This window comes from Myxocyprinus asiaticus, chromosome 36, assembly GCF_019703515.2.
Source record: "Myxocyprinus asiaticus isolate MX2 ecotype Aquarium Trade chromosome 36, UBuf_Myxa_2, whole genome shotgun sequence".
In the NCBI taxonomy this organism is placed as follows: Eukaryota; Metazoa; Chordata; class Actinopteri; order Cypriniformes; family Catostomidae; genus Myxocyprinus; species Myxocyprinus asiaticus.
Window position 1 is genome coordinate 22629742 of NC_059379.1, and position 27200 is coordinate 22656941.

At 39.8% G+C, this 27200-nt stretch overlaps 1 protein-coding gene across 2 annotated transcripts in view; it reads left to right on the forward strand.

Annotated features, from left to right (window-relative positions):
- Positions 1 to 27200, forward strand: part of xrcc6 (X-ray repair complementing defective repair in Chinese hamster cells 6) — a 29468-nt gene continuing 2268 nt past the window's right edge. Inside the window, exons 1-9 of one of the 2 annotated variants that reach the window (XM_051674299.1) lie at positions 1 to 137; positions 261 to 373; positions 8951 to 9092; positions 9167 to 9415; positions 9522 to 9708; positions 24915 to 25101; positions 25257 to 25429; positions 26509 to 26666; positions 26811 to 26940. In XM_051674299.1, the coding sequence (XP_051530259.1) occupies positions 68 to 137; positions 261 to 373; positions 8951 to 9092; positions 9167 to 9415; positions 9522 to 9708; positions 24915 to 25101; positions 25257 to 25429; positions 26509 to 26666; positions 26811 to 26940 (1409 nt within the window). In that variant the 5' untranslated portion in view covers positions 1 to 67. The remainder of the gene's footprint in view (positions 138 to 260; positions 374 to 8950; positions 9093 to 9166; positions 9416 to 9521; positions 9709 to 24914; positions 25102 to 25256; positions 25430 to 26508; positions 26667 to 26810; positions 26941 to 27200) is intronic. The other variant, XM_051674301.1, reaches the window with a different exon arrangement.

Sequence of the window (27200 nt, forward strand, 5' to 3'; positions counted from 1 at the left end):
GTCGTTCAGTGATACAAAGTTCTCTTGAGAGTTCCGCTCACGCTGTTCTTTAAGGAAGCGGAGAGTAATGGCGGAGTGGAAAGAGTACTATCAAAACGAAGGTGATGAGGCTGAGCAGGACGAAGATGAATCTGGAGGTTAGCACTGCTAACTGAATTAATTAAAATATAAAATAATACATGAACGTTTTGCCTTCTGTTAAACATACGATGAATTTAATGTCTGATTAAACTTGCATTCCGTGCTTTTAAACTTGTTAGGTGATTACAAATTCAGTGGCCGTGACAGCCTGGTGTTTTTGGTTGATGCGTCCAAAGAGATGTTTACCAAGGGTGAGGATGGAGAGCCATCAAATTTTGAAATGACCATGCAAGTGAGTATAAGAAATACAACTGTAACAAGACTCATTAATTCACGTTTTATTTTCACAGTGTTTTCATATATTCTTTTTCAGTGTTTTTTAATTTCATTTTGTGGTATGAAGTTGAAATTTATTTTTTCTACTTAGCAATATAGTGATTGAATTCATGTAGAATAAATTAGATAAGAATAGATTGGAAATCACGAAATTTACGCAAATCAGGCAACCCACAAAAAAAAAAATAAATAATAATAAAAAAAAATTAAAGGGATAGTTCACCCAAAAATAAAAATCCTCTCATCATTTATTCACCCTCATGCTATCCCAGATGTGTATGACTTTCTCTCTTCTGCTGAACACAAATGAAGATTTTTAAGAAGAATATCTTCTTAAAAGCAAGTGAATGGTGGCCAGAACTTTGAAGCTCCAACAAGCACAAAAAGAAACATAAAAGTAATCCATAAGACTCCAGTGGTTAAATCCATATCTTCAGAAGCGATATGACAGGTGTGGGTGAGAAACATATAAATATTTAAATCCTTTTTAACTATCAATCTCCACTTTCACTTCTACATTCTTCTTTTGTTTTTGGCAATTCACATTCTTTATGCATTTCGCCACCCACGGGACAGGGAGGAGACTTTAAAGTAAAAAAGGACTTAAATATTGATCTGTTTCTCACCCACATCTATCATATCACTTCTTTTTGGAGCTTCAAATTTTGGTCACCATTCACTTGCATTGTATGGACCTACAGAGCTAAGATGTTCTTCTAAAAATCTTTGTGTTCAGAAGAAGAAAGAAAGTCATAATACAGTTGAAGTCAGAAGTTTACATGCATTTATGTTGAAGTCATTAAAACAAAATTTTTAACCACTCCACAGATTTCATATTAGCAAACTATAGTTTTGGCAAGTCGTTTAGGACATTTACTTTGTGCATGACACCAGTATTTTTTCCAACAGTTGTTTACAGACAGATTGTTTCACTTTTAATTGACTATATCACAATTCCAGTGGGTCAGAAGTTTACATACACTAAGTTAACGGTGCCTTTAAGTAGCTTGGAAAATTCCAAAAAATGATGTCAAGCCTTTAGACAATTAGACAATTAACTTCTGATAGGAGGTGTATTGATAGGAGGTGTACTGAATTGGAGGTGTACCTGTGGATGTATTTTAACGCCTACCTTCAAACTCAGTGCCTCTTTGCTTGACATCATGGGAAAATCAAAAGAAATCAGCCAAGACCCCAGAAAAAAAATTTGTGGACCTCCACAAGTCTGGTTCATCTTTGGGAGATATTTCCAAATGTCTGAAGGTACAACGTTCATCTGTACAAACAAAAGTACGCAAGTATGAACACCATGGGACCACGCAGCCATCATACAACTCAGGAAGGAGATGCATTCTGTCTCCTAGAGATGAACGTAGTTTGGTGCGATAAGTGCAAATCAATCCAAGAACAACAGCAAAGGACCTTGTGAAGATGCTGGAGGAAACAGGTAGACAAGTATCTATATCCACAGTAAAACGAGTCCTATATCGACATAACCTGAAAGGCTGCTCAGCAAGGAAGAAGCCACTGCTTCACAGCCGGCATAAAAAAGCCAGACTACAGTTTGCAAGTGCACATGGGGAAAAGATCTTACTTTTTGGAGAAATTTCCTCTGGTCTGATGAAACAAAAATTTTACTTTTTTGCCATAATGACCATCATTATGTTTGGAGAAAAAAGGGTGAGGCTTGCAAGCCGAAGAACACCATCCCAACCGTGATGCATGGGGGTGGCAGCATCATGTTGTGGGGGTGCTTTGCAGCAGGAGGGGCTGGTGCTCTTCACAAAATAGATGGCATCATGAGGAAGGAAAATTATGTGGATATATTGAAGCAACATCTCAAGACATCAGCCAGGATGTTAAAGCTCAGTCGCAAATGGGTCAAAGTTGTGGCAAAATGGCTTAAGGACAACAAAGTCAAGGTATTGGAGTGGCCATCACAAAGACCTGACCTCAATCTGATATAAAGTTTGTGGGCAGAACTGAAAAAGCATGTGTGAGCAAGGAGGCCTACAAACCTGACTCGGTTACACCAGTTCTGTCTGGAGGAATGGGCCAAAATTCAAGCAACTTATTGTGAGAACCTTGTGGAAGGCTACCCAAAACATTTGACACAAGTTAAACAATTAAAAGGCAATGCTACCAAATACTAACAAATTGTGAAAGAAATAAAAGCTGAAATAAATCATTCTCTCTACTATTATTCTAACATTTCACATTCCCCCCCCCCCCCCCCCAAAAGTCACATTTCTTTATTATTAACAGTTTTATTGATTCCATATAACATATATAAATATAATAATAATAATAAAAAATAACAAAATATATAGAATCACATTATATTATTTACAACCCTTCCTCCCGAACATTAACCCCCCCACCAAACATGAACAGATCCCCCAGCGGTCAAACGTAATTGACAAAGACACACAAAAAGACAATAAAACAGTAGAAAATATTTAGAAATACATAATGGAAAGTATACATTCGAAAACAAAAAGGCTACAACACACACACATTTAAAACAACACTGCCTCTCCCCGAGAGCCCTCCAAAAAGGCCAAATAGCCACCCCAACTTCTGATGAACATATCCATGTTGCCTAGCCTTCTATATGACAACTCCTTCAAAGCTGCTACCCTGCCATCTCCTTGTACCACTCACGAAACAAGGGGGCTCCAGCTGACTTCCATCCTCTAAGGATAACCTGTCTGCCTATCATAACACCAGCCAGGATCCAATTCTTCATGTACTTATCCCCTACATCAATGACTGCCCCATCACCTAAAATACAGAGTGTGGGGCAAAATGAAATTTGAGTACCTAATACATCGGCCATAAAACTCTGGACCCTCAACCAAAATTCTTGAATTTTAACACATCCCCAAAAGACATGGGTTGTGTCTCCATCTTCTGATTGACATCGCCAGCAGGTGGGTGTGTCTTTAAGACCAAGCCTATGCAATCTAGAGGGGGTCCAATAGACTCTATGTAAAATCATAAATTGCATAAGGCAAACCCTTGCATCTCTAGATGCAGATTTGATGTTTTTTTAGAATCCTAGCCCACATTCCCTCCTCCAATGCCAAGTTTAGATCTTTCTCCCATAATCTCTTAAGAGTAATTGAAGTTCCGTCCCCCAGACTCTGAATTAGCAGGGAGTAATACACTGATGCCTTATGACCTTTTCCAAAAGCAGTAATCACCACTCCCAGAGTATCTGCCGCTTTAGGGGGGTGTAAACCACTCCCAAAAACAGTACAGAGCAGGTGGCGCAGCTGTAAATACTTATAGAACTGAGATCTAGGAATCCCAAAAAGTTGAACCAAATTTTGAAAGGATCTCAACACTCCATTCTCATATAGGTCACAGAGTGTAGTAACCCCCCTCCCAATCCACTCTGACCAGCAAAAAGTGGACTTGTTAATGCATAATTTGGGGTTCAGCCATATGCTCAAGGCAACATTTAAAAAAGTGTCCGAATTAAACAGTCTGGACACTTTTATCCATACCGAGTTCATGTGTGAGATAACAGAATGTAACTTAACTTCTCCGATTAATTTGATAGAGAGGCTCTGCAATGGCGAAATAGGGGCAAGTACTTCCTGTTCTATACAGAACCAGGGAGGGGCTCTCTCAGGTGGAAGCGACCAATGAGCCAAATGTCTGAGACCGAAAGCATAATAATAAAATAAAATCTTGGGTTGGCCTAGCCCATCTTTGTCAATAGGCCTATGTAACTGAATGAAATATAATTTGGGACGCTTACCATTCCAAATGAAGGACTTCGCTATACTTTCAAATTGCTTGAAATAAGAGAGGGGACATCTACAGGGAGAGACTGCAACAAGTAACTGAATTTTGGAATACAATTCATTTTAATAACATTAACTTTCCCAATCATAGATAAATGTAATGAAGCCCACCTGTCCACATCGCTCAAACCGTTTTATTAAGGGGTCAAAATTAACTAATTTTAATAAGATGGGAATAAGATGCCCAAATACTTAATGCCTTGTTTGGGCCACTGGAAAGCGCCCAGCTGGAAAGCCATTACTGGGCAGTACGCTCTCAGAGCCAAAGCTTCGGATTTAGACGAATTGACTCTATATCCTGAAAACTTAAAAAAGGAATTAATAATTCTGTGGAGGCAAGGCATAGATCTAGTGGGGTCAGAGATGAATAATAAAATATAATCTGCGTAAAGCAAAAGTTTATGCGCTGTACCTCCTGCCACCACCCCTGGAAAATCGTCCTCATTTCTTATCACGGCTGCTAATGGTTCCAGGGCAAGACAGAACAATAATGGGGCAAGAGGGCAACCCTGCCGAGTGCCCCATTCAGAGTAAAATAATCTGAAATTAGTCCATTTGTTTGTACCGCCGCTACTGGGTGTAAAGTAATTTAATCCATCCAATAAAAGTATTCCCGAACCCGTACATTTCCAAAATCTTAAAAAGATAATCCCATTCTACCATATCAAACGCCTTTTCGGCATCAAGTGAGATGGCAGCGACCGGAGTCTGATCATTCGCTACTGACCACATGATATTCATGAAATGCCTAATGTTGTCAGAAGAGCTGCGGCCCCGAATAAACCCCACCTGATCTATATGTATAAGAGATGTCATAACTTAATCGGTTAGCCAAAATTTTTGACAAAACTTTTACATCTAGCTGGATCAGGGAAATTGGACGGTATCTCTAACACTCGCTTGGATCTTTGTCCTTTTTAAGAATCAGACTGATCCGGGTTTGCGTCATGGTTGGAGGAAGCTTTACATTCTTTAATGATTCTGTATAAACTTCTAACAAAAGTGGAGCCAGTTCTGTAGCATAAGATCTAAAAAATTCAGCGGCAAAACCGTCTGGCCCCAGAGCTGTCAAGCTCCTCCAAGGTTATCTTAGAATCAAGAGAGTTTTTTGCTCCGTCATCAGTTTAGGGAGTTTTAATGGTTCCACAATGTCTCTAATATCCTCATCAGTAGACGAAGATGTGGAACTATAGAGATCAAGATAGAATTCTTTAAAAGCATTATTAATATCGATGGCTGAGGTAAATATTTCACCACCAGCAGAATTCACTGAGGGAATGGTAGAAAAAGACTCTCTCTGTTTTATCTATCTAGCCAAAAGCTTCCCTGCTTTGTCCCCCGACTCAAAATATGACTGTCTTGCCCTGAATAACCAAAACTCCACATTCTGCGACAAAATAGCATTATATCTGTATTTCAATTGAGTCAATTCTCTGAGGCCATTAGACGTCATTCGGCGCTTCAGCTCTGCCTCTGCACTTTTAATACTCTCTTCCAACTCCACGAGTTCTCGTGCTTTGGATTCTTTGGTGAATGAGGCATACTGTATGATCCGACCCCTAAGAACTGCCTTAAGTGCCTCCCAGGCTACACCCACGGAGGAAACTGAGGACCAGTTCGTCTCCATATAAACATTGATTTCAGTCTTTAACATCTGTTGGAAATCAGGATTTTGCAAAAGGGATACATTAAAGCGCCAGCTGTATGATTTTTTTTTTTCTCCATATGTGGCAACATCTCTAAACTCACCAGGGTGTGATCTGAGACTAAAATGTTTCCAATTGAACAATCAACAACAGATGAAATGAGAGACTTAGATATAAAAAAAAAATCTATTCTAGAATGAATCTTATGAACTGATGAAAAAAATGTACAGTCCCTACCAGATGGTTTCAGAAGTCTCCAAATATCTGCAAGACCAAGATTTTTACACATTCTATGAAGTGACAATGTTGCTCTAGTGGGCTTACACACTTTTGCTTCACTATGATCAAGGACTGAGTCCATCAAAAGATTAAAGTCTCCTCCCAATATTATATCATGAGGGGTGCCAGCGGCTTGCAACATCCCTTCAAGATCTATTAAAAAAAGCCCTGATCATCAGCATTAGGTGCATAAATATTAGCCAAAATCAACCTTTGCCCCTGAATTTCTCCTAAAATGGTAATGATTCTCCCTAATTTATCTTTAATCTGTTTGAGACATTTGAATTGTAGATGTTTACTTATCAATGTAATGACCCCCCTGCTCTTACTTGAGCAGCACTAAAGAAAACATATCCAACTCATATCTTCCCAAATTTTTCAGCTTCCTGCGGGGAAAGATGCGTTTTTGAAGAAACACTATATCATATTTCTTACGCTTAAGAAAAGAAATACATCTTTTTATGGGGTGCCCCAACCCATTCACATTCCACGTGGAGAGAGACAATCCACTCATATTAACATTTGACATTGATATAATATAAAAAAATTGTTTGTCAAAAACAAAATTACACAGACCACGTTCTCCATAAGTGCAACAATCAAACCCTAAACTTCCCCCTGAACAAACAAAAAACAGAGAAAAGAAAAATGTGCGCATTAAACCCACGCACAACAGCGCCAACCGGCGTCAATCCCTCTAAATTCAAAAGGTCCATGTACGCATACAAGAACCCACGTGATAAATTTGCCATCGGATGCTCAAGTCCGGTGCTTCTGCACAAATTTTGTGAGGCAAATTTACATAACAGAAATACTTTGTAAAACAAACCCCAGCAAACAGGCAAAATAAACACAAAGAATGTTTAGATTAATTCACAGTCTTGAAGGTGTGTTCCTCCACAAAATTAACTCCAGCTGATAAAAAGCCGTTCAGTTTCCTCAGACAGACAACAATTGTTCAGTGAGCTGGCTGTTATGAGTGCAGCAGATGATGTAATCATTCTAATGTCCTTTAAAAATACTCCACAACAATAAACTCCAGCCAACAGGAGGCATAAGCACAAAGAACGAACGGATTCATCCATAACTGTACCAAAGGAGTGTTATTCCACAAAACAAGCTCCAGCCACTAGGCGAAACCAGCACAAAAAGAACAAAACAGGCATCCCGGTTTCTCGAATGGTCAGGTGTGTAATAATCACTCGGAGGCTGCATAAACAAAACACACCATGACTTACTCAGTCCGTCAACTTTATAAAAGGCATCCTTTGAGTAGGCATGTAAATATTTTGCAGTCCTTCTTAATATCTATTCTCAATCTGGCCGGGAACTTCAGTGTAAAGCGATCTTCCGTCCATGCAAAAGTTTCTTGGAGTGATATTCCACAAAACATACTCCAGCCTCTTGGCGGAACCAACACAAACAGAAACAAAAATGACGCCCAGCTTCCTCGAACAGCCAGAGTAAGTATAGTGAATTAATCCACTCTGGAGCTACATGAAAAACCCCAAATGGCTTACTCACCCTTTGTTTTTATAAAAGACATTGCTTGCTTTGGACATGTAAATACCCTGCAACCATCCTTCGTTTCTGTTCTCAGTTTGGCTGGAAACATCATTGCAAAAGCGATCCTCCGTTGATGTAAGAGTTTCTTGCATTCCTTGAACGATCGCGTTTCTCTCTTGTAGCATTCGCAAAGTCCGGGAATAAGAAAATATTGTGATTCTTCCAAGAAAGCTTTTTTCTCCTCACCTGGCGCAACACAAGATCTTTATCGGATGATCTCAGAAATGTGCCCAGAATTGATCGGGGCCTGTCTCCCTCAGCAGATCTGCGAGCCGGGACTCTGTGAGCTCGCTCGATTTCCAGTTTATGGACTGTTATGTCGAGCAGACTCGGGAAGAGCTCGTCCAGGAATTTCACCATATCTCTGCCCTCTTCATGCTCAGGAATTCCAACAATTCGAATATTGTTCCTTCGATTCCTATTTTCGAGATCTTCCAATTTTTCCAAAACATATTCCAAGTCTGTTTTGGATGTTGGCAGATTAGCGGATAATTCCCTTTCCGACGACTCCAAATAATCGATTCGTTTCTCAACGTCCGCGACTCTTGTGACCAACTCTGAGAATTTTGTTTCCATCGCAGTAATCGATCGAGGCATCACAGCGAGATCCCCCAAGTCAGCAACAACCCCCGTCAGCATCACCGAGATGTTGGATAGTTGATGCTGGATTTCATCTCCTGACGAGCCTTCCAAATCGAGTCCCTGGTATACAGGCCCGCCAGAGGCCTCATCTTGAGTACGTAAGTGTCTTCCAATGTCTCCAGAGTCTGAACCTCAAGATGGCTTTACCTCAAGAGCAAATATGTATTGAATCTCACCAGATTAAACATGAAAATAATTAAAAACAAGCAAAGTGTGCAGAGCCAGTCGCTCACACGTCTGCCTCTTGCATGGCGTCACGTGACCCCCCCTGACATTTCACATTCTTAAAATAAAGTAGTGATCCTAACAGACCTAAGACAGGGAATGTTTTCTAAGATTAAATGTCAGGAATTTTGAAAAACTGAGTTTAAATGTATTTGGCTAATGTGTATGTAAACTTCTGACTTCAACTGTATCTGGGATGTCATGAGGGTGAGTAAAGGATGAGAGAATTTTTGGGGGAACTGTCCCCTTAAATTATACAGATAAAAAAGTTAATTAAAATTAAAAAGTTTAATGAGACTGGTAGAGTAATTTAAACGATTTGTGATGTGCCTATTTTACATTAATCTCCCTTGTATCTAGTGTGTGCGCAGTGTGTACACAAGTAAGATCATAAGCAGTGACAAAGACCTGGTTGCTTTGGTATTCTACGGGACTGAGCAGAGCAAGAACCCCAGCAACTCCTTCAAGCATGTGTACGTCTACCATGACTTGGATTCACCTGGTGGGTAACTAGCATTTCATGCTTTCAGATTTATTTGGGTGATCCATCTCATTACTTTGTGATCCCCTTCCCAGGAGCTCAGCATGTACAGGATATTGATAAACTGGCTGAAAAAGGAGCTCAGTTGGCTGCAGAGATCATGGGTAGTGGGCAAACTTCCCTCGGAGAGGCTCTTTGGTGCTGTTCCAACCTTTACAGTGACATCAAGCTGCGACTGTCACATAAACGCCTCATGATCTTCACTTGTAGGGACAACCCTCATGGAGGAGACAGTGCAAAAGACAGACAGGCTCGTACAAAGGCTACTGATCTTAAAGAGACAGGTAGGCTCAACAGAAGTGAAAAGTGACGAGATTTCTTTGGTGACATTCATTGGACATTGTGTAGCCTCTTCTCTTGCATATGATCGGACCTCTGTTTGATTCTCAGGTGTGGTTATAGACTTGATGCACCTTAAAAAGCCCGGAGGATTTGATGTTTCCTTGTTCTTCTGTGATATTGTAAGCCCTCCTGAGGATGAGAGCGAGCTTGGTCTCCAGCTTGAGCCCTGTGGGAAACTTGAGGACTTGCAGAAGAGGGTCAGAGCTAAAGAGTTGAAGAAAAGGGCTCAGAGCAGGTATATGGAGTAGAGGTCTTCCAATATATCGGATATACCGATTAATCGGGCTGATAGTTGCGGTTTTTAACTATCAGCTTTCTGAAAAAATCAACTCCGATAGTTTCCAATAGTTATTTTTGGTTTCATTTCTCCGTGGCTGGCGCTAGAGGGTTGTACAGTCTGAACTCCTTGGTTCAACAATATAATGGCGCCCCCTATAGAGGTTCATTAAAAAATGAACACTGACTTTGCTTGGAGTTTGTTGTGCAATGTGTCTAGGCTATTTATAGAGATGGGCGCTTCAAACATGGGTTTAAAACATTGACAGAGAAAAGCCTAGGTATGTGTACAATACACGTTATTATTATTGTCATGGTACAATAAATCAGTCATTTAACCCTCAGGGGTCGACGGACGCGCCAGCACGTCCTGCTGGATTTTTTCCTTATAACAGCGGAAACAACTTAAAATACACCGTCATTTTTGGGCATACAAATAAGTGTAAGACATCATTAGAAACTATTAAGGGTCTACTTTTATTTGTGTACACTCACAATAACAACAAAACCTTGTGCTTTTGTAAAATAAAGAAAATAAATAGGGTGTGCTTTCAGCCGTCTCTGTCTCCACGAGCATTTTTCTGAAACACGTCACAAAAATGAACTGAAACTCAGCGAATACTTATCACACAAACGTGAAACATATGTTTAAAGAAAGCTTAAAATATCTACTTTTAAATAAAACAATTCAAATTTAAAACAAATATTCTCCTGCAATGTAATCTGTATGAAACAAAGCGATGTACAGTTTCTCCTGGCTCAGCTAATTATCCCTAATGTGATCACACCCACGTGCAGAGGGCGCTATTCATATGGTGTGCTGAGGCGATCAATGCAAATGGTAAACGCCCCCAAGGCAAGTGTGTGTGTGTGTGTGTGTGTGTGTGTGTGTGTGTGTGTATATATATATATATATATATATATATATATATATATATATATATATATATATATATATATTAAAAAAATATATTTTAAAATGCAATTTATTCCTGTGATGTAAAGCTGAATTTTCAGCATAATTACTCCAGTCTTCAGTGTCACATGATCCTTCAGAAATCATTCTAATATGTTGATTTGCTCAAGAAACATTTATTATTATTATCAGTGTTGAAAACAGTTGTGTAAATTTTTTTTCAGGATTCTTTGATGAATAGGAAGTTCAAAATAACAGCATTTATCTTAAATAGAAAGCTTTTGTAACATTATACACTACCGTTCAAAAGTTTGGGGTCAGTTTTTTTTTTTTTTTTTTTTATGGAATGAAATTAATACTTTTATTCAGCAAGGATGAATTATATTGATCAAAAGTGACAGTAAAGACATTTATAATGTTACAAAATCTTTCTATTTCAGATAAATGTTGTTATTTTGAATTTTCTATTCATCAAAGAATCCTGATTTTTTTATATATATATATATATATATATGTGTATATATATGTATATATTGTAGGGGTGTAACGGCACACAGAAGTCACGGTTCAGTATGTACCTCGGTTTTGGGGTCACGGTTCGGTACAACAGGAAAAAGCAACAAATCCCAAATGCTAGGTTTCTTTTCATTTATTTTGAACAGACAGTAGTGCAAATTACAGTTTGTTCCACCTAGCTGCACTTAGTCCCCCATGAGGTAGTTGGTACAGTTCAGCCTCCTTTAGTGTATTAAGCACTAAGCAGTAAACAGAATGCACCTTTGCATAGGCCATATTTTTTTGTAGTGTTGATAAAAAACAAAAAGTATTTGGTCACAATCAGCTACAAAACTGAAAAGCATCTCTTGTGTTATAAAAGTACAAAATAAATAGAATAATGAAAAATAAATCTTGTGCATTAGGAGAAGCTATTCTTGTTTTGGGTTGGTGCATAGATGGTCTCTTGTTCTTCTGCTCTTTCATGTTGTAGCGGTTAGCAAACAGCGTTGCATTGCCACGCGCGCCCCCTTCTGGATTGGAGTGTGGATCCCCTGTGTCAGATGTATTCTTTTTCTGACTGCATGCACTGAAACGTGACGACAGTACTGTGACGGTTCGGGATGAATACATGTACCGTTACACCCATAATATATTGTGTATATGCCCTATATCAGATATTACATTTTATTCTGTTCCCAGGGGAGGGGTCTTTGTCTCCTCAGGTGTGAATCACATCAATATTCATGATCATTCACGCCTCCTCACATATGGCCTTTCTAACACAAAAAGTGTCTTACAAAAGTTAAAAGACTATATTGTTTTGTATGAATGAGTGATCAGGGTGGTTTTCACATCATTTTGTAGCAAAATCTCTAGGCTACAAGATCCAGTTCTCAAAAGTCTTGTGAACAAATGTTTAGTACGTGTTATATGGCCTAATTTCAGTGACTTATTTCAAAAACCACGCATAAACATTATTTTCTCAAAAATACAAACATGTACATACATGTTGCTCACATATTATTGTAGCCCAGTTTGTGCTGAATACAGTGTTATCAGACTTTAGCCATTAATATGTTTTGAAGCAACTGAAAAAAGCACAAATGTCAAGGCATGTCAAAACTTCTCCAGGGCCCAAAACACCCCAGAGGGTTAAGACAACCAGAGGTGGTTTGATAATTAATTTGTTTATAACTAATCGCTGCACTGGAGAATTGCATTGCCAACATGGTTGGTTAGAACAGTGTTAAGTCAAGGATGGAAACTGCTTACCTTTCCTCTTAATACGCTGTTTTGATTTTTTTTTTTTTAAAGTCACTCATGAATTCGTGCAGATCTGTTGATTTTTTTTCTTATTGTATTTTTTTTTTTTCTACGGGGTTGAGGTTTGTTCCAGTCAGATTAAAAACATCAGCTTCGAAGAGGTTTTGTTTCTAAGTGAATTTATACCTTAATTATCAGTAGTAAATTAATCATTAATGCCAACCTTATATGAATATGCTGCCGGAGTTTTTGTTTTTGCTCTGCCATTCGGCTGCTTCGGAAGACCAAGCGCGAGCACGGTTCATTGTGTGGAAGCACGCGCAGAAGGAATAGTTTTATAGTTTTCCATTTTATAGGTTTTTGACCATAAAGTTTCCCAAACTTTTCTCTGTTCTGACAAAATGAACTTCTTTCTAAACTTCCTAATTTTATGATGTAGTTATGTACAAAAAACTTGAGAATGGTAAAATAAATTGTGATGAGAGGGTACATTGTTATATAATACAGTGCGTTTATGTGAGGGCACATATACTATACTGTAGACAATGCCATTCTAAAATTACCTTTAAAAAGAAAAGACTTAAATTGATTTTATTTCTGTCCCTTTTTCTCTCTCCCTTTCTTGTACATCATTTATAGATGTAATATGACAATAAAATAATATAGTAAATATTGTCAGTAGTGAAGAAGCATATAGTCGCTATTTGGATTTGTAAGGCAGTGTTTTATGTTACTGCTGAACAACAAACACATTTGACCTGTAACATTTTAATTAATATTTTAATTAATTTCAGATGGCAAAGGCTTTGAAGAAGGTACCAGAGTGGTAGAAATGTATTAAAGTATCGCCATGGAAAGTAATACTTACTAAAGTTCAGCACTATTTTACATTGAGTGTTAAGTTTTCATTCATATTATAAATGTAAAAAACTATTGGCCGATTAATCGGCTATCGGTCTGTTTTCCCACCTTAATTATCAGTTTCCCACCTTAATTATCAGTATCGGCAAAACCCGACCTCTAAAATGGGGGGGGGGGGTGCACGCTCCGCCCCTGCCCTGACCCCCAACAAACATCTCCATGGTCACACATGAGTAATACACACAAAAAAAGGAAACAAACACACAAACAAAAAAATAAATATATAATAATCATACTCAATTAAAACTATGCTACTCTTTCCACGCCCCACCCCAAGAGCCCTCCAAAAACTAAAAATAATTGCCCCATTTCCCAACAAACAAATCCAAGTTACCCTGTCTACCAAATGACACCTCTTCAAAAGCTGCCACCCTCCCCATCTCCTACACCACTCCCGAAATGGGGGTGCACCAGCTGACCTCCAACCCCTCAAAATAATCTGCCTGGCAATCATCACACTGGTCAGAACCCAATTCTCTATGTGACTATTCCCCACATCGATGACCGCCCCATCGCCCAAAACACAGAGTCTGGGGCAAAACAAAACCCGAGTGCCCACCACATCACACACAAAACTCTGAACCTTCAACCACAATTCCTGGATCTCAATACACCACCAAAAAACATGGGCTGTTCCTCCAACTGGCATCGCCAGCACACCATTTTGAATTTCATTGAAATTATACTTTTTATTTTTAAAAAGTATAATTTTTTGTAAACTTTTAATTTTACATTTTTATTCATTAAAACACAGGAAAACAAAACATAATTATAAATATACAAAATCAACTTTTAACACCCGCTACCACCCCTGCTCCTCCCCAACCCCACCCCAGACCTCAACAAACATCCCTGTGGTTTTAAATGAACACATATAAAAGAATACAAAAACCAAACAACTAAGAGGAAAAAAGAGAAAAAAAAATAAAAATAATAATAATAAATACATATATATACAAATATAAAAATCACACACACTGACAATTACCCCTCTCTCTCCACTGTTCCACCCGAGAACCCTCCAAGAATGCTCAATATCCACCCCATTTTCCCACAAACAGATCCGGATTCCCCAGTCTTCTATAAGACGCCTCCTCTAAGGCCGCCACTCTCCCCATCTCCGAGCACCACTCCTGAAACGGGGGTACTCCGACCGACTTCCAACCCCTCAAAATCACCTGCCTGGCGACCATAACACAGGTTAGGACCCAATCCTCCACATGTTATTCTCCACATTAATTTCTGCCCCATCTCCCAAAATACAGAGGCTGGGGCAAAATGAAACCCGAGTGCCCAAGACATCTTGAGTTCTGCCATATGCTCGAGGCAACATTTAAATAAGTGTCCAATTTAAACAATCTGGACACTTTTGTCCATACCGAGTGTAAATGCAAAATAACGGGGTGTAACTTAACTTTTCCGATTATTTTGATAGAGATGCTTTGTAATGGCGAAATAGGGGCAAGAACTGCCTGTTCAATAACAAACCAGGGAGGGGCTCTCTCAGGTGGAAGTGACCAATGAGCCAAATGTCTGAGACTGAATGCATAGTAATAAAACAAAATCTTGTGTAGGCCTAGCCCTCCTTTGTCAGTCAGCCTATGTAACTTATTAAAATGCAATCTGGGACATTTACCATTCCAAATGAAGGACTTCGCTATGCCATCACATTGCTTGAAATAAGAGAGGGGGACATCTACAGGGAGAGATTGTAGCAGGTAGTTAAATGTTGGAATAATAATTCATTTTGATAACATTAAGCTTCCCAATCATAGATAAATGTAATGAAGCCCACCTGCCCACATCGCTCGAAAACCAAGGGTCAAAATGAACACTAATTAAATCAGACAAATCTGCTGGGAATAAAATCCCCAAATACTTAATGCCCTGTTTGGGCCATTGGAAGGCGCCTGGCTGAAAAGCCGTTACTGGACAGTACATTGTCAGAGCCGAAGCTTCGGATTTAGACCAATTGACTTTGTATCCTGAGAACTTGGAAAAGGAATTAATAATTCTGTGGAGGCAAGGCATAGATCTAGTAGGTTCAGAGACAAATAACAAAATATCATCTGCGTAAAGCAGAAGCTTATGCACCACACCTCCTGCCACCACCCCTGGAAAATCATCCTCCCCCCTTATCGCGGCTGCTAATGGTTCCAGGGCAAGACAGAACAATAAAGGGGAAAGAGGGCAGCCCTGCTGAGTGCCCCTTTCCAAAGTAAAATAATCTGAAATTAAACCATTTGTTTGTACCGCTGCTACAGGGTGTCTATAAAGTAACTTAATCCAACCAATAAACGTACTCCCGAACCCATACATTTCCAAAATCTTAAAAAGATAATCCCATTCTACCATATCAAACGCCTTTTCGGCATCAAGTGAGATGGCAGCGACTGGAGATTGATCATTCGCTACTGACCACATGATATTGATGAAACGCCTAATGTTATCAGAAGAGCTACGGCCCCGAATAAATCCCACCTGATCTATATGTATAAGAGATGTCATAACTTAAGCGGTAAGCCAAAATTTTTGACAATATTTTTACATCTAGTTGGATCAGGGAGATTGGACGTAACTTTTACACTCGCTTGGATCTTTGTCCTTTTTAAGAATCAGACTGAACCGGGCTTGTGACATGGTTGGCGGAAGCTTTCCCTTCTTTAATGATTCAGTATAAATTTCTAACAAAAATGGAGTCAGTTTTGTAGCATAGGATCTAAAAAATCCTCTGGCAAAACCATCTGGCCCCGGGGCCTTGCCAGTAGGTAGGGACTTAATTACCTCATCAAGCTCCTCCAAGGTTATCTCAGAATCAAGAGAGTTTTTTTGCTCAATCGTCAGTTTAGGAAGATCTAATAGTTCCACAAAGTTTCTAATATCTTCATCAGTAGATGAAGACGTGGAACTATAAAGATCAAGATAGAATTCTTTAAAAGCATTATTAATATCAATGGCTGAGGTAAAAATTTCACCACCAGCAGATTTCACTGAGGGAATGATAGAAAGAGACTCTCTCTGCTTTATATATCTTGCCAAAAGCTTCCCTGCTTTGTCACCCGACTCAAAGTATGACAGTCTTGCCCTGAATAACCAAAACTCCACTTTCCGTGACAAAATAGTATTATATCTATATAGTATTATATCGGGTCAATTCTCTGAGGCCATCAGATGACATACGGCGCTTCAGCTCTGCCTCGGCACTTTTAATATTTCCTTCAAACTCCACAAGTTCTTGTGCTTTGGATTTTTTGGTGAATGAGGCATACTGTATGATCCGACCCCTAAGAACAACCTTAAGTGCCTCCCAAGCCACGCCCACAGAGGATGCTGAGGACCAGTTGGTCTCTATATAAACAGTGATTTCAAACTTTAACATTTGTTGGAAATCAGGATTTTGCAAAAGGGATACATTAAGGCGCCAACTATATGATTTCTTTTTCTCTGTATATGGCAACACCTCTAAACTCACCAGGGCATGATCTGAGACTAAGATATTTCCAATTGAGCAATCCACAACCTATGAAATGGGGGATTTGGATATAAAAAAATCTATTCTAGAATAAATCTTATGGACTGATGAAAAAAATGTATAGTCCCTACCGGATGGGTTCAAAACTTTTGCTTCACTGTGATCAAGGACTGAGTTCATCAAAAGATTAAAGTCTCCTCCCAATATTATATCATGAGGGGTGTCAGCGGTTTGCAGCATCCCTTCAAGATCTATAAAAAAAGCCCTGGTCATCAGCTTTAGGTGCGTAAATATTAGCCAAAATCAATCTTTGCCCTTGAATTTCAGCTAAAACAATAATGACTCTCCCTAATTTATCTTTAATCTGTTTGAGACATTTGAATTGTAGATGTTTATTAATCAATATAATGACTCCCTTGCTCTTACTTGAGCCAGCATTAAAAAAAACATGTCCACCACATATCTTCCCAATTTTTTCAGCTTCCTGCGGGAGAGATGTGTTTCTTGAAGAAACACTATCATATTTCTTACGTTTAAGAAAAGTAATAACCTTCCTTCTTTTTATGGGGTGCCCCAACCCATTCACATTCCATGTGTAGAGAGATAGTACACTCATATTAACATTTGACATTTTGATATAGTCGAAAAAAATAAATTGTGTGTCAAAAACAAAATTATACAGACCACATTCCCCATTAGTGAAACAATCAAACCCCGAACTTCCCCCTGACAAAACAAACAGAAAAAAGAAAAACGTGCGCATTAACCCCGCGCACGAAAGCGCCAACCGGCGACCGTCCCTGGGACTCTGTGAGCTCGCTCGATTTCCAGCTTGTGGCCTGTTATGTCGAGCAGACTCGGGAAAAGCTCGTCTAGGAATTTCACCAAATCAAATCAAATCACTTTTATTGTCACACAGCCATATACACAAGTGCAATGGTGTGTGAAATTCTTGGGTGCAGTTCCGATCAACATAGCAGTCGTGACAGTGATGAGACATATACCAATTTACAATAACATCAAATTAACACAACACAATTTAAAGTCTAATATGCACATAATTACACACAACACAATATACAAATAATAACATACACTGTACAGTATACAATACACACAATAGAGATACACATTATTCAATAAAAAAAGTTTATATAGAACGTACAGTAGGTTGTATTGTACTGTATTGACATTCAGGCTGTCGGTTGATAGTAAGTTGTTAAGAGAGAATATAATATAATAATGATATAATTTATGACAGTCCGGTGTGAGATATAAGAGAAGAGTAATAAAGTGCAGTGCTGATGTATTTTGAACGTGGGAGATCAACAGTTCAGAAGTCTGATTGCTTGGGGGAAGAATTTATCATGGAGTTGGCTGGTGCGGGTCCTGTTGCTGCGATGCCGCCTGCCTGATGGTAGCAGTGAGAACAGCCCATGGCTCGGGTGGCTGGAGTCTCTGATGATCCTCCAAGCTTTTTTCACACACCACATGGTATATACTGTATGTCCTGGAGGGAGGGAAGCTCACCTCCAATGATGTGTCTGGCAGTTCGCACCCCCTTTGCAGTGCTTTGTGGTTGTGGGCTGTGCTATTGCCGTACCAGGCTGAGATGCAGCCAGTCAGGATGCTCTCTACAGTGCAGGTGTAGAACCGTGTGAGGATGTGGTGGTTCATTCCAAACTTCCTCAGCCGTCTCAGGAAGAAGAGGCGCTGATGAGCCTTCTTCACAATGACTTCAGTGTGAATGGGCCATGTGAGTTCCTCAGTGATGTGGACACCCAGGAACTTGAAGCTGCTGACTCTCTCCACTGGTGCTTCATTGATGGTGATGGGACTGTGTTCACTGTCTTTTTTTCTGAAGTCCACCACAAGCTCCATTGTCTTACTGACGTTGAGGGAGAGGTTGTGCTCCTGACACCAGTGTGTCAGAGTGTGCACCTCCTCTCTGTAGGCTGTTTCATCATTGTCAGTGATCAGACCTACCACTGTTGTGTCATCAGCAAACTTAATGATGGCATTGGAGCTATGTGTTACCGCACAGTCATGTGTGTACAAGGAATACAAGAGTGGGCTGAGAACACAGCCCTGTGGGGCTCCAGTGTTGAGGGTCAGTGATGAGGAGATGTTGCTGCCTATTCTAACCACCTGGCGTCTGCTTGACAGGAAGTCCAGGATGCAGCTGCACAGCGAGCTGTTTAAGCCCAGAGCCTGGAGTTTCTCATCTAGCTTGGAGGGCACTTTGGTGTTGAATGCTGAGCTGTTGTCTACAAATAACATTCTCACATAAGTGTTCTTTTTTTCCAGGTGGGAGAGAGCAGTGTGTATTGTAGATGCAATGGCATCATCAATGGAGCGGTTGTTGTGGTAAGCAAACTGCAATGGGTCTAGAGAGAGAGGCAGCACAGAGCAGATGTAATCTCTGATTAGTCTCTCAAAGCATTTGCTGATGATGGGGGTCAGAGCAACAGGACGCCAGTCATTTAAGCAAGTGATTTTTGATTGCTTTGGAACAGGCACAATGGTGGATGTTTTAAAGCACGTGGGGACTACAGACAAAGAGAGGGAAAGGTTGAAAATGTCCGTAAAATCACCAGCCAGCTGGTTCGCGCATGCTCTGACGCGGCCCGGAATGCCATCTAGGCCTGCGGCTTTGCGGATATTCACCCGTCGGAAGGATCGAGTTACATCCACTACAGAGACAGAAAGTGAACTAACCTCTGTAGCTTCGGCCACGAGAGCTCTCTCCGTGAGGGCGGTGTTATTTCCCTCAAAACGAGCATAAAAAGTATTTAGCTCATCCGGGAGAGAGGCAGCGGTGTTCATGGCGGAGTTTTTATTCCCTTTAAAGTCCGTGATGATGTTAATTCCCTGCCACATGCTTCTAGAGTTGGTGGTATTAAACTGTCCTTCAATCTTGTTCCTGTACTGGCGTTTTGCTGTTCTAATTGGCTTGTTTATGCTCCTCCGCGTTCCCGGAATTAAAAGCGGAGGTCCGCACATTAAGTGCCGCGCGAACATCGCTATTAATCCATGGCTTCTGGTTCGGATAGATCCATATTGTTCTGGTCGGAACGACGTCCTCTACGCACTTTCTGATGAAACACATTACGCTATCAGCGTAAAGCTTGATGTCGTCATCAGAGGCGGACCAGAACATCTCCCAGTCCGTGTGATAAAAACAGTCTAGTAGTGTAGAGTCTGATTGGTCCGACCAGCACTGGATCGTTCTGAGAGTGGGTGCTTCCTGTTTCAGATTCTGCCTGTAAGCGGGCAGAAGCAGAATGGAAGAGTGGTCCGATTTGCCAAATGGTGGGCGGGGGAGGGATTTGTAGCCATCCCGGAAGGGAGAGTAGCAATGGTCCAAAACCCGGTGCCCTCGTGTGTTGAAACTAATGTGCTGGTGGTATTTTGGTGCGACTGATTTGAAACTGGCTTTATTAAAGTCCCCGGTCACAATGAACGCGGCCTCAGGGTGCGTGGTTTCCTGCTTGCTTATAATCCCATACAGTTCCTTGAGTGCCCGGTCTGTGTTGGCTTGTGGGGGGATGTACACAGTAGTGATAATGACAGCTGTGAATTCCCTCGGTAGCCAGAATGGTCGACACAGAAGCATAAGAAATTCCAGATCAGGAGAGCAGAAAGACTTGATAGAATGTACGTTCCTCTGATCACACCAGGATTTGTTGATCATAAAACATACACCACCACCTCTGCTTTTACCTGAGAGGTCTTTCACTCTGTCCGCTCGGTGCACGGAGAACCCCGCGGGTTCAATGGCTGAGTCTGGAATCTCCGCAGACATCCAAGTTTCCTTAAGGCAGATAATGCAGCAGTCCCTCATCTCTCATTGGAAAGAGATCCGCGCTTTTAGCTCGCAGAGCTTGTTATCCAGAGACTGATCATTTGCCAGTAGAATACTGGGTAGCGGGGGTCGATTTGCGAGGCGTCTTACTCTGATGAGAACGCCGGCTCTGTTTCCCCTTTTCCTCCTGCGTTTCCGCGGCCGTGCAGCCCAGACAAAGGGCTCCGCTTGCGTGTTTGTAAACAGCGGGTCGGCATTGAGGAATTTGAAGTCCGGTTTACGGTGTGTAATTGCTGAACCAATGTCCAAAAGTGTTTGTCTGTCGTAGACAATAAGGCAGACAACATCCAAGACAAAAAACATGAGAATTGTAAACAAAACAAACAAAACACTACCATGTTGTATCGGAGCTCACAACGCAGCAGCCATACTCGGCGCCATCTTGAGTCCTCATTCACCATATCTCTGCCCTCCTCGTGCTCAGGAATTCCAACAATTCAAACATTATTCCTGCGGCTTCTATTCTCAAGATCTTCAAGCTTTTCAAGGAGATGTTCCAAATCAACTTTGGTCGCAGGCGGATTAGCAGTTAATTCCCTGTCCGAAGATTCCAGAAAATTGATTCGTCTCTCAACATAAGTCACTCTCGTAACTATCTCAGAGAATTTCATTTCCATCGCCGTAATCGATGGACGTATTACAGCGAGATCCTCCAAGTCAGCAAGAACCTTCATCAACATCACCGACATGTTGGACAACTGACGCTGGATCTCCTCTCCCGCCGCGCCATCCAAATCGAGTCCCCCCGGTCTGTAGGCCTGTCGGGGCTTTCATCCTGAACACGTAAGTGTCTTTTAATGTCTCCAGAGCCCGAGGATTTTTACTTCTTTGCCATGTTTTGCCTCAAAGAGCAAATGTGTAACTGGGTGTATCAAATTTCACCAGATTATAACATGAAAATAATAAAAAATTTAGCAAAGTGCGCAGAGCTCGTCGCTCACACGTCTGCTTCTTGCATTGCGTCACATGACCCCCCAAAATTATACTTTTTCTAACTCCTACAGCATTCATCTGATCTTGACTTGAAACTTGTCATCATGCTTCTTTGTTTGCTTAAGCTGCTGATGATGGGCTTGACCCTGGTATTGCTGCTTGCGGAACATGGCTGCCATTGGCTGCCAACATGGCCAATTCAACTATTAGACAAGGTTAACAAAAGCCGATCGGAATGTAACACGGTGGACATATTTGACTCTTTGCCTGAGAGGTTTTTTCAAAATTTGACAATTATATTGGCCACTGGTTGTTGCTGTTACATTTTACGTGTGAGTTAATGGTTTTGTGTAGTGCAGTGTTTCACAAAAACAAGTAATTCATATCTTATGATAGCTGTCCTCATTTTGGGCAACTTTGACTCAAGAACCATTGTTGTTAGTCAAATCATTCAATCAGTCAAGTCCACATTAGTGAACTAGTCCTAGGCCATTCATCAGACCTTTACCAAATGTGGCCTACATCATCATTACACCATGCTTGCAAAAAGATAAAAGCTTTTTGATAGACCAAACCGTTCTCCTATAATGCAACAACTAATTTTATGCCAAGATACTGAAAAGAATCTGAGGCTGTATCTTTTCAACGCTTTGGTTAATCGATATGAAACGTTAGATTTTGTGTATACTGTATATTGTATATCATTAGGTGTATATTGTATATTGTGTTGTGTAACAAGATGTGTAAATTGTGTTATGTGTAAATCAGATGTTTATTGTAATTGTCATCCTGCTATGTTGCTTGGAACTGCACCCAAGACTTTCACCCACTGTTGCATTTGTGTATATGGTTGAGTGACAATAAAGGGATTTGATTTGATCTTAGGGGATTCATGAGATTGTCACCACATTTAGACAACATTATGCCAAGATATAGAAAATGCTAAATTGTGAACAGATTTTTGATATATTGAATGGTGTTGCCATGATGGGGCATTAAATTAATGGTGAAAATTAGGAAACAGGAAGTGTCTCATATCTTATATGTGATTTAGATCAAAATTGAGATGTATGTTTAGTCTTGGGGGGCTAATCACATGGATGTGACTATTTTGGGTTACGGTCATAGTGCCACCACCTGGCAGCAGGAGGTGTGGCTCTTACAATAGAATTTAAAATAGTCCTCTTATATTTACCCAGATTGCTTCAAAATTGTTTAGAATAATGTAAAATGCCAAATGCATGTGTCCACCTTGCATTGTTTTCCAAAAGCCTCGGGTGGAAATGGACCCATGGTGCTTGGGCCAGTCATCGCTGCTTGCAGATATATATATATATATATATATATATATATATATATACAGTTGTGCTCAAAAGTTTGCATACCCTTGGGGAATTGGTAATATGTGTACCATTTTTAAAGAAAACATGAGTGAGCAGGCAAAACACATTTCTTTTATTTCTTAAGGGATTCATATTCAACTGTAGTTTATAACAGAATGGCACAATCATAAAACAAAACATGGCAACAAAGAAAAAAATGAAATGACCCCTGATCAAAAGTCTGCATACCCTTAGTTCTTAATACTGTGTATTGCCCCCTTTAGCATCAGTGACAGAGTGCAGTCTTTTGTAATAGTTGTCTATGAGGCCCCAAATTCTTGCATGTGGTATAGCTGCCCATTCGTCTTGGCAAAATACCTCCAGGTCATGCAAAGTCTTTGGTCGTCTTGCATGAACCGCACGTTTGAGATCTCCCCAGAGTTGCTCGATGATATTAAGGTCAGGAGACTGTGATGGCCACTCCAGAACCTTCACCTTTTTCTGCTGTAACCACTGGAGGGTCAACTTGGCCTTAGGGTCATTGTCGTGCTGGAAAGTTCAAGTGCGTCTCATGCGCAGCTTTCGTGCAGAAGAATGCAAATTGTCTGCCAGTATTTTCTGATAACATGCTGCATTCATCTTGCCATAAATTTTCACAAGATTCCCCGTGCCTTTAGAGCTCACACACCCCCAAAACATCAGTGAGCCACCACCATGCTTCACAGTGGGGATGGTATTCTTTTCACTATAGGCCTTGTTGACTCCTCTCCAAACATACCACTTATGGTTGTGACCATAAAGCTCTATTTTGGACTCGTCACTGCTGTGAGGTGTGTCAAGGTGTTGTCGGGCATATTTTAACCGGGCTTTTTTGTGGCACTGGCGCAGTAAAGGCTTCTTTCTGGCAACTCGACCATGCAGCTAATTTTTTATTCAAGTATCGTCGTATTGTGCTCCTTGAAACAACCACACCGTCTTTTCCCAGAGCAGCCTGTATTTCTCCTGAGGTTACCTGTGGGTTTTTCTTTGTATCTCGAACAATTCTACTGGCAGTTATGGCTGAAATCTTTCTTGGTCTACCTGACCTTGGCTTGGTATCAAGAGATCCCCAAATTTTCCACTTCTTAATAAGTGATTGAACAGTACTGACTTGGCATTTTCAAGGCTTTGGAAATCTTTATATATCCTTTTCCGTCTTTATAAAGTTCCATTACCTTGTTACGCAGGTCTTTTGACAGTTCTTTTCTGCTCCCCATGGCTCAGTATCTAGCCTGCTCAGTGCATCCACGTGAGAGCTAACAGACTCATTGACTATTTATACACAGACACTAATTGCAATTTAAAAAGCCACAGGTGTGGGAAATTAACCTTTAATTGCCATTTAAACCTGTGTGTCACCTTGTGTGTCTGTAACAAGGCCAAACATTCAAGGGTATGTAAACTTTTGATCAGGGCCATTTGGGTAATTTCTGTTATCATTATGATTTAAAAAGGAGCCAAACAACTATGTGATGATAAATGGCTTCATATGATCACTATCTTTAAATAAAAGAGTTTTTTTTTGCATGATCAGTCATATTTTCAAAATCAGTGCCAAAATTTCACAATTTCTGCCAGGTTATGCAAATTTTGAGCACAACTGTATCTGATGGATCATTTAGCACTTTTAAGAACAGTACGTTTTTATATTATTATTATTATTATTATTATTATTATTATTATTATTGACCGATTAAATGATTATCTGCCCTTCCCACCTCCTTAGTTATCAGTATCGGCAACCTCTAGTTTTCATGGCTGTCAAATGCAGGAAAAGTCTTTTTAGTGTTGGAATTTGCTTGGTTTTTAGCAAAGCTTCTCTTTTTCTTGACCATTTTAAACAGAGTAACAACGTACCATTTAACATAGTTTCTGGGACAAAATAGTTCCAGAATACAATCCTTTCATTAAACTGTTTGTTTTCACTGTTTCCAAGGTTAACATTCTCCCTTGGAGAAGGTGTCAATCTAGCAGTTGGTGTATATGTGTTGGCCCGGACTGCCACCAAACCTCCCGCTGTTAGACTTTCCAGAGATACTAACGAACCAGTCCGCACTAAAACCCGTCTCTTTCACACCCACAATGGCAGCCTACTTTTACCAAGTGATACCAAGAGGGCACAGGTAAAGGCACTTTTATATGTCACCTGAAATCAAAATCAAGTTATACTAGACTATACTAGCCTATATTTTTGTTGCAATATCAGCTACTATTTGTGTCACTTTAATTTGACATTTTCTAACTGTGTTGTCTTTTTATACTTAACCTTCTTATGAAGGTTTATGGAAAGAAGCAGATTGTTATGGAGAAGGATGAGGTGGATGAGATTAAGAAGTTTGATGATCCAGGTTTGGTGCTGATAGGGTTTAAGCCCATGGATCACCTCAAACTGCACCATCATATACGGCCTGCACTCTTTATATATCCTGAGGAAGAGCAGATATCGGGCAAGTTGTCATTTGTTCATGTATTAAGCAAATGTTGAAAGAAGAAGACTGTACGTTAGGGGTGGGTAAAAATATTGTTTTTTCGATTAATCATTTGAACAATCTCAATATCGATTCTTAAATATCTTTCACTCAATGTGCAACCCTCCACTACAATTAGAGGAAATCACTTGTGTTTGCAACCACATTTCACGCTATGCAACTACAGTGAATATATTTGGCAACTGGCTGGTAAATGTTTAAATTTCACTTACCAGTAATTGTGTAGTTTGGTCGTGAAGTGTTCAGCAGCTAAATCCTTTCACAGTGTGTTGAGAGTAAAAGTTGTTCCGTGTAATGTGTGTTCAAGGACGAGACCAAGCAACCCATTTGTCATTGAATACTATTTCTTTTAATACCCTTTCTGTTCTTAACAGTCAGTTGTTTTTGAAATTGAAAATTGAATTGATAAAAATTGTTGATCAAAAACAACTACAAATAACATTTAATTCTAATCATGCATTGCACAGATGAGGTAAAGCCATTCGAGTCCTCTCTAGTTAACGTGCTCATTTAAAGGCGCTGTGTTTACAAAAATGCTGTTTTTTGTAAAAGAGTTTTAGCACGTGTTCAACAAATCAGTGTAAATACTTGTAAATAGTTCAAATTATGCAGTTTAACACTAAATATGTAACAAAAACAATATATGAAATATAATATCTTATTTATTGATTGAATACATTTTTGTTATTTTTAAAAAGCCAAAATGTGACCAAAATGATGAAAAAAGAATAAAAATCTAATTAGTAAAATATATATATTTTCTTAATGAACCTAGTTAAAAGGTCCCCTGTATAATTAACAGCATTAGCTGGGAGATAATTTATTTTATTTGTAAGCAAAAGGGACATTATAACGGAAATAAACCCATATGAATCGATATTGAATCGATATCGGGATCGAATTGAATTGGGAAATCTGCATCAATACCCAGCCCTATCGTAAGTACTCATTTCAGTTCTCAGATAGTCATTTGTAACATGGATTTCATGAGTTTTGGTAAGCTGTTGTGCAGTTCCTTATTTTTTGGTTTATCCTAGGAAGCTCCTGTATGTTTACAGCTCTGCTTTTAAAGTGCAGTGAGAAAAATGTTTTTGCATTGTGCAAATACATCCCTCGCCGTAACACTCCACCTCGGTTTGTGGCGCTAGTTCCCCAGAGAGAAGAGCTGGATCAGAGTCAAACACAGGCAACACCTCCAGGTAATTGCTATTAAAGTGTTAGGAACAAATCAAGATTGACATATTTTCATTTACAATATCATATTATGACATGATAACGTATATAGTAATGTGTTAATCCTTATGGTTTATTTGTGCTAAATACTGTGGGCTCCTATAATTTAGGTTTCCATGTGATTTTCCTGCCTTATGCTGATGACAAACGCACTCTGGATGCTCACGAGTGTCCCTCAGCCTCTGATGAGCAGGTGGACAAGATGAAAGAGATTGTGCACAAGCTCCGCTTTAAATACAAGTGTGTGGTTTTCTTCCAGTGCCATGAAACATTGTGCATACTCATTACAGAGCACACTTTAAAGGAATATTCCGAGTTCAATACAAGTAAGGCTCAATCAACAGCATTTGAGGCATTATAATGATTACCACAAAAATTAATATTGACTTGTCCCTCCTTTTCTATAAAAAAGCACAAATCTGGGTTACAGTGAGGCACTTACAATGGAAGTGAATGGACCCAATTCATGAGCATTCAAATACTGTTTAAAAATTATAACC